We start from the raw sequence: 20,329 nt of genomic DNA, 5'->3' as shown, positions 1-20,329 counted from the left end.
TTCTTGGCTTGAGAAGGTAACTTAGGATTTCTTGAGTCACTAGTGTCCAATTGATTGATAGTTGATAGCCATTAACTCTAGCCTTCATTAATCCAATTAGTGGAAAACTAGGACTTATGGACTAGGATTGATATAACTCACTTGACTTTCCTTTGTTAATCGATTTAAGGATGACTAAGTGGGATTAATCCTTGCAACTACCATACTTGTGGCTAGTGATAATGATGAAGACCCTTGACAACCAAACCTTGCCAAGACCATTTTGTGAATAAAGTTTTCCTACCATTTACTATTCACATTCCTCATCCAAAACCCCAAAATAAACAAGTCCATAACCAATAACAAGAACACTACCCTGCAAGTCCTTTGAGAGACGACCCGAGGTTTAAATACTTCGGTTTATAGATTTTAGGGGTTTGTACTTGTGACAAACAAATTTTTGCATGAAAGGATTATTGTTGGTTTAGAGACTATACTTCAACGAGATTTCATTTGTGAAATTCTAAACCGTCAAAAATCCGTTCGTCACAAGGTGATCCCTCTTTAGGGAGAAGTCGAGCTAGTACAAAAGTGACTCTAAATGTCCTGAGAAATAATGAAGAGGGCTTTCTCGTAACCCCTGTGTTCATTGCCGATTCTACAGAAGCCCAACTATCTGTTTCGTTAGCAACTTTGGCAATTTTGCAGCAATTTGAGGATGTCTTTCAGTCCCCATCTAGTTTTCCTTCACAAAGAACTCACGGCCATGCTATCGTATTAAAAGACAGTGCAGAGATTCCAAACATTAGACCTTACAGATATCCACATTATCAGAAGGCAGAAATGGAAAAAATAATTGATGAAATGCTGCAGATTGGGATTATTCGGCCCAGCACAAGCCCCTTCTCGAGCCCGGTAATTCTGGTAAAGAAAAAGGATGGTGGGTGGCAGTTTTGCGTCGACTATAGGGCCCTCAATAAGATCACGGTGCCGGACAAATTTCCTATTCCTATTATAGATGAGCTATTGGATGAGCTCGATGGTGCAACAATGTTTTCCAAATTGGATCTCAAATCCGGATATCATCAAATTCGAATGAAGGAGGAGGATATTCATAAGACAACTTTTCGCACCCACGACGGCCATTACGAATTCCTTGTAATGCCTTTTGGCCTCACGAATGCTCCATCCACTTTTCAAGCTCTCATGAACACTGTACTTCATCCGTTTCTCAGAAAATTTGCTCTAGTTTTCTTTGATGACATCCTTATTTATAACAAGGATCTCATTAGCCACAGAGGTCATTTGCAGAATATTTTTGAGGTACTGAGACAGCACAGTTTATTGGTAAATAAAAAGAAGTGCTATTTTGAAGCAACGAGTATTGAGTACCTTGGCCACGTTATTTCTGCCGAAGGGGTGGTGGCTGATCCTAAGAAACTCAGAGATATGCTTGACTGGCCTCCACCAAAGGATATTCGTAGCTTGAGGGGTTTCTTGGGCTTAACCGGATATTATCGGCGTTTTGTAAAGGGGTATGGTGCTATTGCTGCTCCTCTCACCCAACTTCTCAAAAAGGACTATTTTAATTGGGGTAATGATGCTGAATCTGCTTTTCAAATGCTCAAAATAGCTATGTTTTCAGTTCCGATTTTAGCCGTTCCATGCTTTTCTAAACCCTTCCAGCTGGAAACCGATGCCTCTGGAAAGGGAGTGGGTGCTGTCTTGATGCAGGAGGGTCGGCCAATTGCTTTTATGAGCCAAAAAATCTCAGAAATAGCCCAACAGAAATCTGTCTACGAAAGAGAGTTGATGGCAATTGTTCTAGCTGTTCAAAAGTGGAAACATTACCTCATGGGACAGCAATTCACGGTTTTTACTGATCAACAGTCCTTGAAGTTTTTATTAGATCAGCGAGTAGCAGATGAAGGCCAGCAGAAATGGTTATCCAAGTTACTGGGATACAATTTTGACATTAAATATAAGGCAGGGACAGAGAACAGGGTGGCTGATGTCCTTTATAGGAAATTTCATTTCTCCTCCCTGTCTTTTTCCATGGCAGCAGAGTGGGATGATATGGAGGCTGAAGTATTGGCTGATGAGAAATTAAATGGGGTTATGTAGAAGTTATTGGTGGGGGAAGAAACTACACCCGATTTTGCATTAATGAATGGAAAACTCAAATATAAAGGGAGGCTAGTGCTTGCAAAAAACCTCTAAATGGATTCCAAAAATTCTGATGGAATTTCATAGCTCCAAGCTGGGTGGCCATTCAGGCTTCTTTAGAACTTACAAGAGGATTTCTGCTATCCTTTACTGGGAGGATATGAAGGCAGCAGTGATGAACTTTATTAAAGGCTGTGAAATTTGTCAGCAGAACAAGCACTCTACCTTGCAACCTGCTGGTCTCCTACAACTGTTGCCGATCCCTTCCAATGTATGGGCTGACATCTCAATGGATTTCATAGGGGGATTAACCAAAGCCAAAGGGATGGATATGATATTTGTGGTGGTGGATCGCATGACTAAATATGCTCATTTCTTCCCACTTTCACATCCCTTTACGATGAAGGATGTTGCTATTTTGTTCATTAAGGAAGTGGTACGCCTCCATGGTTTTCCATCTTCAATTGTCTCCGATCGAGACAAAATATTCATGAGTGCTTTCTGGACTGAAGTTTTTAAACAGGTCGGTACTACCTTGAAGATGTCCTACGGCCTATCACCCACAGACCAACGGCCAAACTGAGGTGGTGAATAAATGCTTAGAAACCTACCTGTGATGCTTAACTGGTGCTAAACCTAAACAATGGCCAGCTTGGCTTTCTTGGACAGAGTTTTGGTATAATACCTCATACCATGGCTCTATTCGGATGACACCTTTTTGAGCTTTATATGGCAGGGAACCTCCAGCTTTATTACGAGGAGGGATGGAATCTTCAATGGATGAAGTAAGGGTCTTATTGGAGGAACGAAATCAGATGCTGGATGAAATTCAATTTCAGCTTAATAGGGCTCAGAACAGAATGAGACAAAGTGCAGACAAGAAAAGACGTGATGCGTCTTTTGATGTAGGGGACTTTGTGTATCTCAAACTTCAACCATATCGGATGAAGTCTTTGGCAACCAGATCAAATAAGAAGTTGGGTGCAAGGTTTTATGGTCCTTTTGAAGTGTTAGAAAGGTTTGGGGCAGTGGCCTATAGGCTGAAATTGCCTGACACCGCAAGAATACACCCTGTTTTTCATATTTCCCAGTTGAAGAAAAGTGTTGGACCTTCCTTACATCCTCAACCATTACCCGAAGCACTCACTAAAGAAGGGGAATTGCTGGTCGAACCTGAACACGTCGTGGACAGCCGCTACAACAATCAGGGAGATCTTGAGGTCCTTATCAAATGGAAAGAACTGCCAGATTTCGAGAACACTTGGGAGTCAGCAGCAACATTACAGACAACATTTCCCTCTTTCCACCTTGAGGACAAGGTGGCTCTTCATGAGGAGGGTATTACAACAAACCAGAGAGATAATAGGGATTTAACTCCTTTTAAATATACTTATAAAAGGAGAGGAGAAAAAGTAGCAAACTGAATTTTAAATTTTGAAACTCCACATCTTTAGGACAGTAGTTATAGGATTAGATATTATAAATAGGAAGACTGGAAAAGCTAGTAGGCAGGAAATAAGTGGAGTGAAAATCTAGAGGGAGAGAATTGACCTCTCAAAAGTCAATGATTCTTGCTTTTCTTTCATTTAGATCTATAATATTATTCTGTCAGTGGGGTAATTATCACATCGATAATTCCTTCCTCTGTTCAGTTATTCTGTTCTTTCCTTCTACCCTTATCTTCTACACTCAATTCTGCCCTAACAGTAAGGATACTAGAAAAACCGTAACAGACGACTTATCCAAAATCGATGATTTTTTATAACCTTAAGCACACAGATACCAATAGTCCAATACTAAATGGGAAAAGATTAGAAACAAATCAATTATAGTACATGTTCCCAAATGATTCAACAACTAAGCCTTTCCCAGTCTATGGAATTGGCTACACAATCAAACGATGCTAGGTGCCAACAGTCAAAAAAATAATAGACTGCAAGGACAAGATTTTCTATTCACATAGAAACTGTATTCACTATTGTTAAATATTTACACTTTTTCTCATACCAAATAAGGAATATATTAAGGTACGGAACACATTATAAGGCTTCATCAAAACTCAATGCCACTATTTAGCTGAATAGAGAAGGAAGGACGCCCAACATTGGAGAGAGGAGCATCAACTCTGAAGACAACGCCTGAGTTCCCAACATTTCCATTCCACTTTGATCAAAACAAAAAATGAGCCAAGGAAAGAGTTATAGCAGATTATTATGAAGAAAGAACCCTCATTCCATCAACTTACGGAGACAGAAGCGAATGCAGATGGATACGACATGAAGGCACATCCACAGATTAGGCTGAGCTTCTCTTTTTACAAACAAAATTGAAAATTGAAGTTAATATATACAGAAAACCATGAAGTATACCAAAATATCAGCTAGCCTTGTATTGGATGTGCTTGGCAACCAGACGTAAAATATAGAAGCGACATTCTAAAATAAAAAGCCTTTGTTTTCTCAGCTCATGAATCCAATGGCAAAAGAGGGAAGGAGTAAGGGGGAATAGAACATATCAACCTCTTGTTTTACTACCCAACAAGTTCCCAATTCCCATATATAGGAGTATCAGTTTGACCTCACAGAACCATGTGCATTTAAAAAGTTATTCTAAGTTTTCAATGCAGCTTGGATTCTAACCTTGAATCATTGACCCTGAGCTTGAAGAAGACCTCCGCAAACCGGAAGGAAAACACTCATAGTTGTCCATTAGGAAATTGCAGATCCACAAATGACTGGACGCAAAGATAGAGGAGGGAAAAAGAAATGTGAACATAGGGAATTTAGGGAAGAAGAGACAATACTAACACCAGGAAATCATTCATATTTTATACAACCGGGAATTTTATTCCGCCTAAATACTACAACAAAGCCTATCCCCCTAGGAGGGGTCAAATATTAAGATGTTGAATTATGATTGACACACGCAAGACAGTGTCACAGTGATACATGCAATTATGGGCTTAAGGTCAACCTTCAAATTTTTCTATTTGAAATTTACAATTGTGATGAAACAAGAATGATTGTATCAGCAACCGAAGCACTAAGCTGGAATACTAAGATAATATAAGTCAGCACATAGCAGTGCATAAAAACAAATGCACAAATGAAAACCAGAACGACCGATCTTAGAGTCATCATAAGCTAAGGGATTCAAACAAAGCATGGACATCAACAGCCACCTTCTGTGTTTTGACCACACTGCTGGACAAAGAGAATGCATTCCATTCTGACAATCAAAAAATGATCATATCATGTAACATAATATAGAAGAAGAAGAAGAGAAGGAGTTACTTTTGACAGGAAAATAAAGTCATAAATCTATTGCCAAAAATGGTATATTGATATCTTCTGTATCGCAGAAACAAAAAATGCCAAATTAATGTGTTTCATTTTAACTAGCAAACTGTACACTAACTTGGACAGGAAAGTTGATCATGTAAATGGAAATGGGGGTCATTTATCAAATGCAAGGTTTCCTTTAATAGAACAAGATGAAATATGTTTTGCTAACCACAACTTCAACAGAATGTCCACAAATATACTGTTCTAAGATAAACCCATTTCCACAAACATTGTTACTTTCCTGTAAGTTGAATTTAGATAGCCGATCCTCGTACTTACCTTACTGTCATAGCCATACCAAAGTAAGTGTTGCTTTGACAAATGAACAGGCAGAATAAAGAGGAGAGGTCCAAGCTGGACAAGAAAAAGAGATGAATTTCCATTTCCAGATGTAGAAGTAGAGCCACCGTGTGATGCCTCTACTCTCCACAAATCTCCCCTTGCAACTTCTTGTGTTCTACTATCATAAGTTGACGTAAAATTTATGATTCCCTGCATTTTCCAGAAAATAAATTAGGCAAGCAACTTAGTGAGAGAAGAGAATTTGACCATAATACACAATCAATAGCTCAATCAGCAAGAGTTTGCACCATTGATATTGTCTTATATAACAAGGGGAAAAAGCATATTAAATGCCCCCAACGTTTGCCAAAAGTTTCAAATTTTACCCTCAACGTTGATGACATAGAAATCATAGGAGAACACATCAAATAATTGATAGTTATTAATCAATCGGAAACAGTTCCAAGGAAAAGAAAAGAAAATATAGCATTGACTAGTAGAAAAATTCCAAGATAGCTTAAGCAACTAAATGAATTAACTGCAAAACAGTGGCATAAACACTATTATGCTTAACAAGTGCTACCCTGAAATTTTCCCAAAATAGCATTATGTCATGAGTCTATAGTCTATGCCCCTATATGTATATAAAATTTCAGGTTGCCACTACTCCAGCTGAACATTAAGATTAAAATTACGAGGAATCTTGGTACGTAACATGATCAATTTCGCAAATAAATAATTCATTCCAAACCAGTATAATCGAGTACATTTTAACTACATATAGTGTGCTTGGGTCTGCTTTTGCAGAAATGGTTTAGTTAGTTCAATAGAATTTTTACTTACGGTCGATTGAGGTAAATTCATTTATGTTTACTAGTTCTTTTAAAAGTGATTCTAACGGAAAGTAACAACTTTTTGCTTCTGCATTGATTTTGGGTATAGATTAGTAAAAATCCATTTTTATATTGCCAAAATCGATCTCTGTCGCTCAAAATTTTTGATTTGGGATAACGGATAAAGGGTGAAAATTTATAGGCCAGTGCTACAATAAACTGATGAAGTTGATAATCATCTTTCAACTCTTACTTTTTGTCTTTCTCAAAGTAGGACTAGTGTAACTAACTAACTACACTAAATTATTAATTTGCTCGTTACTCATCATGAATACCGTAAGAAAACTGTGAGCAACAACAACCAAACCTCGTCTTACCAAGAGAAGTTATAGATTAGGTCAAGATGCTATAATATCCTGTCCTAATGTTTATAGTCAAATCAAGAAAAATCATAATCCTTTTCAATGGTTCAATCAACGTTTTTCTTGCTGGTTTCCCTCTTCTTCTAGCTATTGGACTATTTCCATAACCACCACATGGTGTGCTCCTTGTTCTAAAAACTAGATTTTACCATCTTAAAGGCATCAATCACACTAATCACCACAAATTCATAATAAATAGTAAAATCATCTATTGCGTTGGTTCAGACAAATGACCGGGTCCCTGGCCAACTACTATGATGAATAACATAACAGCCCCATAGTCCAAATCAAAGTCAAAAGGAGCAAACCAATATCTTGAACAGATTAAAATCTCTCCTAATATTAGCAAACTAATCATCGAAACACAAAGCTAAAGCAGCTATAAATTATCATAAAAATAGCAAATCAATGAAATCAACGAAAATAAAAACTATTACCTGTCGCCTACCCATATAACCAATAGACCCAAGGTTAAATCCGCCATTATTGCTTCTTAAGCGTAATACGTGCAAAGATCATAATAATTTTTTGAGATAGATTATATAATTTTTCTTTTTATTTCATAAATCAATGATATAAAATGAAAAAGGAAACATTATACCTATGCATAGCACAGGCTGCTCCGCACTAGTACATTATATAAATAGATATGCTTCGTATTAAAATAAAATTCCTTGTGTCCTACTTCTCAATAATCCACAGCACTGGAAATTAAAAGCCAAAAATGGGAAAAAAATGGTCAAGAATCTTTTCTTTTTTTTTCTTCTTTGTTTGAAAAACTAGAGCCAAGTATCTAGTTTGGATCGGAGAAGAATTTGTTAATAGATGGCATGATCTGGGGCGTCTTGTTGCGGACGAACTTCCTAACGGTGTGCTGTGAATACTTCTCACCCTCTTCAAAATTCTCAAGAATTCCTGCACTTCTTTTCTCTTTTAGTACCCTGAATTTACAATCAAAATTTTCAATATTATTCATATATTCTTTCATCACGTCTAATAATAACATTTGATGAGCCATCTAGCATTGTTGTAATAATAATCCATGAAAGGCAATACCTGACTTCAGGGTTGGTTGTTATGTTCCTAACAAGTTGCATAGCGCAAATTCCAACGGCCACACCAACTGAGGCAAAGAGAGGGTATACCTATACACATAAATCTCAAAATTATGCACTAATAATGTAATATATATGTAATCATTATTGGATCTGGAAATCATTAAAAGTTCAAAATCACTTGTTAATAATACCTAACACAAATGAAAAATCAATTAAAGAAATATGAAGTATTATATCATTTACACCAGCAAACATGACATGTGTGTTATGAATACCAAATAAATCATAAGAAATTAGAAAATATGGGATGTTTTAATAACGGATCTGTATACCTATATATGAACAAAAGGACATGGTATGAATAAAAAGACTACTAGATCGATCACAAATAAAAAAAAAAAAAACATGGGGTGTTAATATGTTAAAACATAATGCATGAATAAATGAATAATTATAATACCTCAGGCTTCAACCATCTGTTGGCGGCCATTGGAGATCAAAAAGAGAAGAGAGTAAGAATTGAGAAAACAGAGGGAAACTTTTTAAGCTTGCGAAGCAAGAATGGAAGCGGAGCAAAAAGCAACAAGTCACAAATTAAATGTTGAATGTGGCAACGTTTTTAAATGTATGGTACCGGAAATCGTGGTAGTTAAAAATAAGTAATAACCCGAAATAATAATGTTCGCGAAGCATGTGATTAGGTTGCAATTTGAAAAGTAGAACACGTCAACAATGTGCCACCGCCCTCCATTCTAACCACTAGTTTGCTTTCTTTGAATTCTCAATTCTCAATTCATTGTTTTCCCATTTTCTTGGCCTTCAAGTTGTGCCTTTCCTTCTTTGGAATATTCTCTTTTTCTCTTCTTATTCATTTTTAATTAATGAAATATTTGATTTGATTAATCAATTTGGATTGGTTGAGTGATCCCTTCTATTTAAATCTTGTCTTATATAAGCATACAGCAATTCATTGACAAATAATAGACTTTTAAATAGAGGTTAAATTCACAAATAATTAATCTTTAACCTGTCGAATAGAAAATATCATGAAAAAAAAAACCCTAATTTAATTTCTATTATGTCAAAGTATAATATAAAATTGTATTTAAAAAAAAAAACTTTGATTTTTCACAATAAAAGATAAAAAGCTAATTTATATTTAGATTTGAATTTTATTTAAAAATTCGTTGTTAATTGATAAATTACTATATACATGAAATGAAATAAAATAGTGAATAATTGTTCATATTTTGAGACATATTAATTTTGAATAGAAAAGAGCTGATGTATTTTGAAGTGTGCATGGTTAGGTTTTTTTATATAGATAAAAATTTGTGTAATTCTAATATTAATTAGTTGTTATTTTTATATTTATTTTTTCTAGTTTAGAGTTTATTATTCTGGTGTGTCTAACTTTTTTTGGAAGGGCGAGGTAGTGAAAATGATTGGTCTGCGGTGTGCCTAATTTAATTAATACTCTTCTTTTAGGGTAAAGTGACACCTTTGAAGAACCTTCAAAACAAAATAAAAATGACACTTTTTCTAAGATTAAAAAGAAAACAAAAATTGCTGGCTTAACTTTTAAGTTTTAACAGTTAACACAGCATATATATTGACTTTCAAATAGACACATATTTAACGTATATTTTATTCATGTGATTAAATATTGAATACATGAAGATACACTTTGACAAAAGTGAATAAATCGTCTATATATATATATAACTCAAGTTCATATTAATCAAACAACGATTACCAACCAACTTTCACATACTTGATACTTATTATCATTAAAATATATTAATTTCTAGTTGTTTATATTGTGATATTCACGTAAGAATTAGTGTGTCTAAAATCATTGTATCCATCCAAGTACCACATATACATCAATACATGCAACTAACTCTTTGAAGAATATTTTAATTTGTGAAAGAGCTAAATAAATAATGCTTTCCAAGATTTGCGTGGAGACCAAGGCAGAAGAAGAATCCAATTTGAACAGCCTGTTTCCACTTACAACCGTGAATTAAAATGCCACTTATATTCCTTAATTAAAATTAAAATATTTCTGGATGGAAAAGTAAACACATGCCTGGCATAAGTGCACCTTAATGCAGGATTTGCACATTTATTATATTTTATGGTGATAGATTAACATGGGATATTTTGTTAAAAACAAATTCGTAAGAGCATTTTTTTTCAAAGTGGAGACTAAATTTTTGTATACAGATACAATACAATTAATAAAACATATAAATAATTTATTCAAATTATGAATTCGTCTCCTGAATATTGTAATTAAAAAGGAAAAAACATAGAATTCGACTAGAAAATTCAATTTATGAAAATAAAAATAAAATAAAGTGTAATTCAATCCCAACAAATTTACTCTCTAAAAATAAAAAACATCAAATTTGCCTTGCCTCTATTTCTATAAATCAGTTATACTGTCCAATTCTTGAATATTAATTACTAATAAAATGTAATTCACTTAGATTTTGTCTGGTGTCGTGGTGTAGTTGGTTATCACGTCAGTCTAACACACTGAAGGTCTCCGGTTCGAGTCCGGGCGACGCCAGTAATGTTTTTATTCTTTTTCCATTTAAGTCCTTTTTTTCATTTTTGGTCAGCCATCATTTTGGGTCAAGTTCCTTAAAGACGCTTTTTGTTAACCATTGCTGCAATGCAACACTGATCCATGTTACCATTTTTGTCTTGGTTGCTTTTCATTTTCGTATTTTGTACTACCCAATGATTAATTTTTTTTAATTTTTTGTTAGTCTTCCCAATAATTAATCTGATCCTTATGGGTAGGATTGTATATAGTTTGGTTAATCTAAAAATTAAATATATTTTTTGCTTAATCAAAAATTTAATTTTGATTAATTAACTAAATTAATTTTATATGATAAAATTAGTTATTAGCTAGTTATAAAATTTAAAAATTGATTTTTAATCGATTGTAAAAATAAAAACTAATCTTAAAAAAATTGGTTTTTAAATAAAAAAACTGGATTTTAGAAAAATAAAATCGGTTCTGGACAAAAATCCTATTTTTGGATCAAAAAACTGGTTTTTGACAAAAAAATCGGTTCTCTAAAAAATATTTTTTTAAATGAATTTTTAATCTAAAAATATTAAAATTAAATTTTTTTAAAATTTAGTTTTGATTTTAGTTAACTGGTTAAAAATTAATTTTTTTAATTTAGTTTTTGTTAACTAATTTTAGAAAATATGGATATAATTTTAAAATTATTTTGTTAAATTAATTAACCAAAATGTGGTTATAGTTTTTTAATCCGTTAACCATATTTTGGTTTTTAATGTACACCCCTACTTATACGGTTATATTATTCTTGAAAAAATTAAATTAGATTGGTCTAGTAATTAGTTTATTAGTTTGTTTAAATAAGTGTCAGAAATTTGAATCCAGTCATATCTATATAGCAATTCATTGATCAATAACAAATTCTTAAATAAAATTCAAATTTATGACGTATTAGTCTTTGATTTGTCAACTTAAAAAATACGTTAAAAAAACAATTATCCTCCGAAAAAAACTTCAAAGAAAAAAGATCCGATCCCTATATATTGACCTACAAAAGATGCCCCACTTATGATTCCAACAAACAATAAATTTTTAAAAGGAAATTGTGTCTTCTATTTTGTTGTGGAAATTGTCTATTTTTTTTTTATTTTATGATTTTGAAAATACTGTCAATGTGGACTCACTATTTTGTATTTAAAAATAATGTTTTGTTTCTTTTTAATAAGTTCGGCAAATAAATTACCATTTGTATCCATAAAAGATATAAATGCTGACAAATGTATCCATATAAGAATAGAACGACAATTGTATCTACGAAAGATAACTTATGTGTGCCAAGAATATCTAAACAGACCAATTGTGTAACTAATGTCTGGGTACTCTTGGCACACAAAAGCTATCTTCTGTGGTTATAATTATCGTTTTATTCTTATATAAATACATTTATCAGTATCTATATCTTTTATGGGTACAAATAATAATTTATTCTAAGTTCGGCAGCGCATTTTTGACATCTAGGACGTAGAGCGTTTTAAAAGTTGCCTTAATAGTTAATAGTTTAATACTTAATACCTTTCTAAAACTAAAATGTAAATTATTTTTTCTCATGTATTATTATATGTTTGATTGGTATATTTTTTATACAATATATAATCAAATATTTAACCACTCCAACACATAATTAAAGTTTGAACAAAAAATAAGTATTTAGAACACGCATAAAATAAAAATACGTAAGTATTACTCAAGTTTTAAAGTCCCATAAAAATAAATATGACTCGGTAAATTAATTATCTAGAATTTTATTCAGACATGATATTATATATTCAAGTAAAATTAGTCTAGATACTCATGCTATGCACATGAAATAATTTATATTTTTATTAGAATTTTAAAGTTTATTCCTTATTAAATTTAATTTTTATATATTTTATTATATAGATATTTTTGAACAATTATTTGATATATATATATATATATATATATATATATATATATATATATATATATATATATATATATATATATATATATATTCTTCAATAGTTGCTACAAAGATATAAATCTATATTATGACTTCGTATATGTTTAATAAAAATCCTGAAGTTACAATACGATAGCATAATTATAAAAAGAAATACTAAAATAAAGATATTGTAAAATGAAGAAGACAAACACCCATATTATAAGCACCCAGGCAGGTCGAACGAATTGGTACGATTGTAGAATATGATAAGGGGCATGGTGATCCTCAAAATTTAGTAGGGTTTCGACAAGGAAGTTCATCCTCACGTTGTTCGACGAAGTCAAAATACTGATGAAATTTTAAATAGGATTCGAGCTTATTAGTGTGGTGATCAATATCAAATGACAAGAATAGTTAAGAATATTTTTAATTGAGTAGGAATAAATATAGATTTTATAAATCAACCTTATTTTAGTTCGACTTTTTTTCTGAAATTTTAGATCAAATGGTCGAAGTGCAAAAAATATTTAAAAAAAATCATAAAATTGTCACAAAATTTACTGGAAAAGAAGGTGATTCTACTGTCAAGTACGTTGCTCGATATTTGGACGAATTAAAAAATTTAGTAAATAATAGAAATTTAAAAATAAAATATTTTTCTTTTTCTTTGACAAAAAATACTTTTATCTGATTTTGAATTTAAGGCCCAACTCAATTTTAACATAGACATAGAAATAGAAACATGCTAAGTCAGGTCAGGCTTTCCTTTTAACAGGTCTGATTTGTCATGTAGTCAATTGGCTTGAGTCTGACTTGCAGTTTATTATAGACTTTTTTTTAAGTACTAAACCTGGCCTGTTATTCAATCTGGTTTGGCCTGAAACTTGTTAAAAAATTTGATATTTTTTTAATAAAAAATAAAAATATTATTTAAAAAAATTATTTTTTAATAAACATATTTATATGTAATATGTCATATTTAATATTTATAAAAAATTTTAAATTTTAAAATATTTAAAATATACAAAATTATTTATAATTAAATATAATAAATTTAAAATATTTCATAATTTTGTTAATAATAAAAAAATTATTTATATATGTAATTATGTATTAACAGGTCCAGGCAAGTCTAACAAGTCAATAAGGCTAATTAGTGAGTCTGAGTCTGGCCTATTAACATAATAAGATTTTTATAAGAGCTTGAGCCTGTGCTTATTTTATAACAGGCCAGGTCAGGCCAGACCAAACACAGGCCCCTGACAGGCCAACTGGCCTTTTTTCACCCCTACATGGACACAATTGAAAAATGCCTTTCATAGTTAATTCTATAAAGGAGAGTTAAAGGTAACCTTAAATGACTTGTTTGCGTTGAAGTGAAATGATAATAAACTGATCGATTATTATATGATTCGATTAAAAAATACTCGCAATTGATGTTATGTGTCGATTCTTGAAAGTGAGATTGTCAAAATAGTAACTATGAGTCTGGGATTTAATATGCGCCAAAAATTAGTTAATGTGCATATTCATGACTTAGATCATTTAGCTGAAAGAGTTAGACAAGTTAAATTGTTTAAGAACGAAAATGAAGCATTTAAAAAGGAAAGCAAATACAAAAATTATAAGTCTTTCCTTCAAAAGAAAAAAAATTCATATATTAAAATGGAGTTTTCCAGCGAAGACCCAGAACATAAAAAGTGTTGAAGTCAATTTGGGTGAATTAAAAAAAAAAATTCTCTATATGTTTTCTCTTCACTAAAGAAAATTATTAATTTTGATAAATCTAGCGAATCAAAATATAAGAGTGGAAAAAAATATAGTTTTGTTATTAAAAAATTGGAATAAATTTTTGATGTATTGCTCACAGATAAGCAATTGGTTTTACCTAAAGGAAAAACCGCCTTATACTAAAGAACTTAAAGAAAAATTTTATTGTAAATTTTATCAACTAACTAGCCATTCGACTAATAATTGTGTTCATTTCAAAGAACTTGTTCAAGAAGCTATTATGGAAGGTGTAAGATCCAGAACTTTTGAAAAGTCTTATTATGACCAAATCTCAAATTATATAGTTACTTATAGTCTTAATTTCAAAAACTATTTTATTAAAGATAATTAAGGTAAGTTTTGATTAATTGAATTTGAAATAAATTAAGATTATTATCCAATTTTACCATTATTGAATTATTTTCTATATTTGAATTATAGAGTTAGTAGTCATGAAATAATAAGAATTTTATATAATTTGGACTAAATAATTAACATTTTAAAATATTAATACTGCCGTTTTGGAAAATAAAGAAATTACTTATATTATTTCTAATTTTTTGATTTGAACATTTTATTGAAAATAATTTGTAAAATTGATGAACAAATAGTGTTTTTTATACATTATTATTATTAAATTAAAATTTATTTCTAATTACTATATTATCCCTACTTTTATTTGAAATTACCTAAACTACCCCTAGCTTAACACTAACCCTAATTTTCAAAAATGAAACCCTAATCCCTAACCCTCAGCCGCCACCCCTATCCTAAGAGCAACTCCAACGGTAAAAGAATTTTGAGCCTCATTTATTGTGTGTCAGTAAAAAGTGAGGACCTACCGTTGAAGCAAATCAAAAGTGAGTTCCTTCACAACGTTCAAAGCAATAGAAGTCCTGCTCAAGGGACTCCCTTTCTTTCAATAAAATGATATTTTATTAATAAAATTAATACTTTATATATATATGTATTGAGCTGACCATTATATATATAGTATACTTTACATATATAATTAATTATTATAATTATTAATAAATTAAATATGATTTAATTATTTTATATAATTATATATAAGTAATTATATTAAATAATTAAATCATATTTAATTTATTAATAATTATAATAATTAATTAATTAAATGATTAAATTTTTATTTAATTAATAATTTATATTATTATATTTAGTTAGCCGTTGCAAAATTAGTCGTTGAAAAATTAGCCGTTGGAAACTAGCCGTTGCCATGTTATGGTTATTATTAATAAATTGATATTTTGTTTCTCTATATATACCACTTAGATACACTTCTATTCTCACACTTTCTACTACTCTTCTTCATCTTCTTCCAAGTTTACGAAATCAAAGTTCTGCTAATATTATTTTTTGTTCGGAAAAATGGATCCAAACCAACTCAACTCTTTCTTGAATTACTTACAAAACTTTTCTCAAATTCCAAATACCCAACAATCTCAAACCTCAAACTTTCAAGTCCCAAATCAAAATTTCACACTACCGAATACATTTCAAAATCCAAATCCACAAAATCTTTCTAATTTCAATTTTCAAGCTCCTTATAATAATCAATTTCCTATATTCTGACTAAAAAATCAAAATTCACAAACACCACATTTTCCATTTTCATCCATATTTAACCCCTCTATTGGAAATGTTACTCCAACTTCTTTACCGTTTCCAACTCAATTCAGTGCATCAAGACATAACACATCTGGTGTTGGTGGCTCTTCTAACCCATCCTCTCATACTCCTATACAATCTAGTCGAAATTCGCAATATTCAGATTTTGCCAACCCTCGTGGATTAGATGCTATCGACCTCAATGATGATGATATTGAAGATCGGAGGCAAGATAGTATTCAACACTGGCATTGGGAAGAGGATGAGATGTTGATTAGTGCGTGGTTAAATGTTTCAACTGACCCTATAGTTGGTACCGATCAAAATGGAGAAACACTTTGGAGTCGAATTCATAGCTACTGTGTAGAATTTTTCTCTGACATGACAAGGAGGTAGTTGCATGTAAGAAACGATGGTATAAGATCAACAAGACTGTTGCACAATTTGCTGGTTGCTACGATCAAGCTAGTCGAAACATAAGGAGTGGTTCGAACGCTGATAATATAAAGGAGTTGGCCTATAAAATTTATTCCACAAATTATGGTAAAAAATTAACTTTTGAGAGGCATTGAAACATGCTTAGGTTGGAGCAAAAATGGAGAAGCCAACTACCTACACAGAGTGGCGGCTCAAAGAGAACCAAGGTTAGTGCAACTGAAGCATACTCATCCTCATCAAACCCAGAAACACCATTGGCTAACAAACCCGGTGTGGACTCTCCCGTTCGCTCACAAGGATCAAAGAAGAGCAAGCGAAAAGGTAAGAAAAAAGCACAAATGTCTGAAGATTTTAGCGAAAAGAAATCATCGGTTGTTAAAAAATTATCTCTCATGGAAGATATTAAGAATGTTAGAGAAAAGGAACTAATGGATAGGGAAAAAGAAAGAGAAGAGGAGAAGGAACATAGAGCAAAGATTATGGCAATCAAAGAGAAGGAGTTACAAATTCAAGTGGCAATGAAAGAACAAGAATTACAAGCTCAAGCGGCAATGAAAGAACTAGAATTACATACTCAGAGGTATATTAAAGAAATGGAGATAAAAGAAAAAGAAAGGAAAATGGAAAGGATGGCCAAGGAAAGGGAAAGGGAGATGGATATGCAAATACTTAATGCTGACACGTCTACAATGAGTGAAAAACAACGAGCTCTTCATGAGATTGCATGTGAGAAAATAATCGCCAAGTGGTTTACTTAATGGTTCCTTGTATTCGTAGAGTTATGTATTATGTTCTTATTTTTATTGCGTATTACTGGTATCTGATGTAGTTTGTTTTATTTATTTATGATGTAAGTTTTTAAATTAGTCAATATTATTATGCCCTTATTGTCATGAAAGTGATCGTTGCAAAACTAGCCGTTAACTAGCCGTTAAGGTACTTATTGCAGACACACTTGTAAATATCAACTATCAATGACTCCGCAGCTCCACTTCAACTCTTGTTTCTCACCTCGAAAGAGAACTAAAAATTACATTTCTAGATATGGCTAGAAATTTTGATGATATGTTTAATGAGACTTTGTATGACAAAAGAAGACGGCAAGATAACACACTCATAGATAATTGGATGGATGAATGTTTACTCGAAGATTCAGAAGAATAAGGTATCGATAGAAGCTTTATCCCAATTACTCGTAGATGGATCAACAGAGATTGAGAAGCAGGACATGATCGCCTTTTCCAAGATTACTTTGCAGATGAACCGGTGTATAATGCTGACATTTTTCGACGGAGATTTCGAATGAGAAGACATGTGTTCTTTCGGATAATAGACGCTCTCTCAAGCGTCTATCTGTATTTCCAATAGAAGGTTGATGCAACTGGAAGAAGAGGCTTGTCGTCACTCCAGAAATGTACCGCTGCGATACGGATGTTAGCATATGGCGTAGCAGCTGATGCTGTTGATGATTATGTGCGCATAGGCGAGAGCACTACAATTGAATGCTTGGAAAAATTTGTTGAAGGTATCATTTCGGTGTTCAAGGATGAATACTTGCGAAAACCCAATCCAAATGATGTACAACGCCTACTACAAATGGCGGAGGGTCGTGGCTTCCCTGGCATGTTGGGTAGCATTGACTGCATGCATTGGCAATGAAAAAATTGTCCAAAGGCGTGGAAAGGTATGTACATGAGTGGTTATCGTGGGGTTGTAACTATAGTACTTGAGGTTATAGCATCTTCAGACCTTTGGAAATGGCATACGTTCTTTGGAGTTTCTGGTTCAAATAACGATATGAACGTGTTAGATCGTTCTCCAGTATTCGATGATATTCTAAATGACCGTGCTCTAGAGGTAAATTATACTATTAATGATAATAATTATACTATGGGATACTATTTAACAGATTGTATTTATCCTGAATGGGCCACATTTGTCAAATCAATCTCAAAGCCACAAGGGGAGAAACGCAAGTTATTTGCACAATACCAAGAAGGGCAAAGAAAAGATGTGGAGCGAGCATTCAGTGTGTTGCAAGCACGCTTTGCAATTATACGTGGTCCAGCTCATTTTTGGGAAAAAAAGAAGCTTTCCAACATAATGAAAGCTTGTATTATATTGCATAATATGATTGTTGAAGATGAAAGATACACTTATGCAGGAAATTTTGCTCAAGGCTTAGAGTATGATGATGTCGAAAATGGCTTATCACAACCTCATCTGGGGGAAGAAGATTTTGTACCATACCATCAACTTCTCCAAAGAAATACCCAACTTCGAAATAGGCAGCAGCATAGACAATTGAAAGAGGACTTGATTGAACACATGACAATTTCACAATGCTTGTCGTCAACTATAAAGCTTAATTATTTTTTTCTTTGTATTAAGTAATTTTACAAATTAGTGTAACCCCGAATTATATATTGTGTATTATTGTTATACATGAATTTATTTAATATTAATATCTTTTAATAGTGAATTATTTTTAAATTTATAAATTTAAATTACATTATTGAAAAAAATTAATTACATTAATTTCAAGTATTTTAATTAATTAATTAAGTGGGACCACAACAGGGACTAAAGTTAGTTCCTCCTAATGGAGAAGAGAGATATGCTTTGAGTTTCTATTTACTGTTTATGACGCAAAAGCTGATGTGGAGTTACTTTTTATGACAGGTGGGCCATAAACAGGAACTTGGATGAGTTCCCTACTGGAGATGGTCTAAACACACCCACACAGTTATCTGAAGAAGGAAAGAAAGAAAAGGAGAAGAGGGCTGACGGGAAGGAGGAACGAGGAAAGGGGGAAGGAGGCCACGTTGCTGCCGCTGCCCAATCTGTACCGCCATTGTCATCCGTCCATGGAGCCATGAGTCGCGCCTCTGTCACCGAGAGGAAGAGAGAGGAAGAACGAGCGTGAGAGAGCTCAACCGCGGGAAGTGGAGGCGCGGGTCTGACCCGTTACCACCGATCCGTTCGTCCCGACCCGTCACCGTCGAGAGGAAGACCAGAAATGGAGAGAGAGTCGTGCGAGGAGGAGAAGTCGCTGTCGCCGTTCGTCCTCCCTGCTGCCAGACGCTGTCACCATTCGCGAGAGGGAGAGAGAGACGTGCTGCGAGGGAGCTGCCACAGTGGAGTGTGTCGCCGTTGAGGAGCCGTCGCCGCCAGATCTGCCGCTGCCTAAGCTTATGGCCGAGCCTCTGCCGCTGGAGCTCCACGCCGCTGCTGCGGCCACCGAAAATTGCCACTGAAGCCGGTGTCATTTGGTAAGCTTTAACCCGTCTTCAGGTTCCTTATCCGTTAAAGTTCACCTTTACCATGAGAGTTATGCTGCGGCTGTTTGTGCTAGGAGTCATCGCGAGTTGCCGCCGCCGGAACCACCACCGGGACTGCCGCTACATAGTTCAGTCACTTCTTATTTACGTCGCCGTCATCAGGTATTTTACATCGCCGCTGTCGCTTGAGGTTGTTGACGGAGCCGCTGCCGGGTCGATTTGGAGTTGCGGCTGCTTCATTTTGTTATTTCAGTGAGTATTTCTGTTTCGAAAGCCCTGCGTTAGTTTTCTGGTCCGTGTAATAAAGTAATTGCAATGTTAATGGTTTTAGGAGTTAGAATCCGGTTTACCTGTGCCGTTTGTAGCTGTTTCTGCTTTTGAGAGAGCAATCAGAGCCGAGGTTTTTGTTGTTGGTTTCGGATCGAGATGAAAGGCTTTCCGTGAGGCGCTTAGGTTATGGTTTTGCTGATCGAGGTAGGGGCTTTTTATTCAAACTAATTCACTTTAAAATTGGAATTGTTATAAATAGATATGCTGTGCGAAATGTATTTCTGGTGATTATGTGAGTCTTATGGGTTGTCTGATTATGTCTTGGATGAATATGGTTGCG

General features: G+C 33.4%; 4 protein-coding genes and 1 non-coding gene across 6 annotated transcripts; 3 read left to right on the top strand and 2 right to left on the bottom strand.

Annotated features, from left to right (window-relative positions):
* Positions 1–2,921: 2,921 nt before the first annotated feature.
* Positions 2,922–3,569, top strand: LOC140182964 (uncharacterized). The gene has a single exon (XM_072230948.1). It carries the CDS (start codon positions 2,922–2,924, stop codon positions 3,567–3,569), a length of 648 nt encoding a protein of 215 aa, XP_072087049.1.
* A 108-nt stretch (positions 3,570–3,677) lies between these two features.
* On the bottom strand, positions 3,678–7,602 carry LOC112784456 (uncharacterized). Of its 2 annotated transcripts, none has more exons than XM_072230612.1 (5): positions 7,464–7,602; positions 5,769–5,981; positions 5,327–5,373; positions 4,785–4,879; positions 3,678–4,308 (listed from the first exon to the last, which is right to left on the bottom strand). In XM_072230612.1, the coding sequence occupies exons 1-5, from the start codon at positions 7,476–7,478 to the stop codon at positions 4,265–4,267; spliced, it is 414 nt and encodes a 137-aa protein (XP_072086713.1). In that variant the 5' UTR covers positions 7,479–7,602; the 3' UTR covers positions 3,678–4,264. The 2 variants fall into 2 exon arrangements, with proteins under 2 accessions (XP_072086713.1, XP_072086712.1); XM_072230611.1 differs by having other exon boundaries at positions 3,884–4,455.
* On the bottom strand, positions 7,563–9,776 carry LOC112784458 (uncharacterized). The gene is made up of 3 exons (XM_025827660.2): positions 8,545–9,776; positions 8,083–8,171; positions 7,563–7,967 (listed from the first exon to the last, which is right to left on the bottom strand). The coding sequence occupies exons 1-3, from the start codon at positions 8,572–8,574 to the stop codon at positions 7,820–7,822; spliced, it is 267 nt and encodes an 88-aa protein (XP_025683445.1). The 5' UTR covers positions 8,575–9,776; the 3' UTR covers positions 7,563–7,819.
* An 812-nt stretch (positions 9,777–10,588) lies between these two features.
* Positions 10,589–10,662, top strand: TRNAV-AAC (transfer RNA valine (anticodon AAC)). Its single transcript has one exon. It is a non-coding gene; the product is annotated as a tRNA-Val (tRNA).
* A 7,207-nt stretch (positions 10,663–17,869) lies between these two features.
* LOC140182963 (uncharacterized) lies at positions 17,870–18,623 on the top strand. The gene is made up of 3 exons (XM_072230947.1): positions 17,870–18,068; positions 18,162–18,295; positions 18,582–18,623. Exons 1-3 carry the CDS (start codon positions 17,870–17,872, stop codon positions 18,621–18,623), a joined length of 375 nt encoding a protein of 124 aa, XP_072087048.1.
* The last annotated feature ends 1,706 nt before the right edge of the window (positions 18,624–20,329 follow it).

The sequence above is a fragment of the Arachis hypogaea genome, chromosome 20 (genome assembly GCF_003086295.3).
Source record: "Arachis hypogaea cultivar Tifrunner chromosome 20, arahy.Tifrunner.gnm2.J5K5, whole genome shotgun sequence".
NCBI lineage: Eukaryota > Viridiplantae > Streptophyta > Magnoliopsida > Fabales > Fabaceae > Arachis > Arachis hypogaea.
The sequence above is the reverse complement of the archived record's forward strand: the minus strand, read 5'-3'. Positions and strand labels throughout refer to the sequence as shown.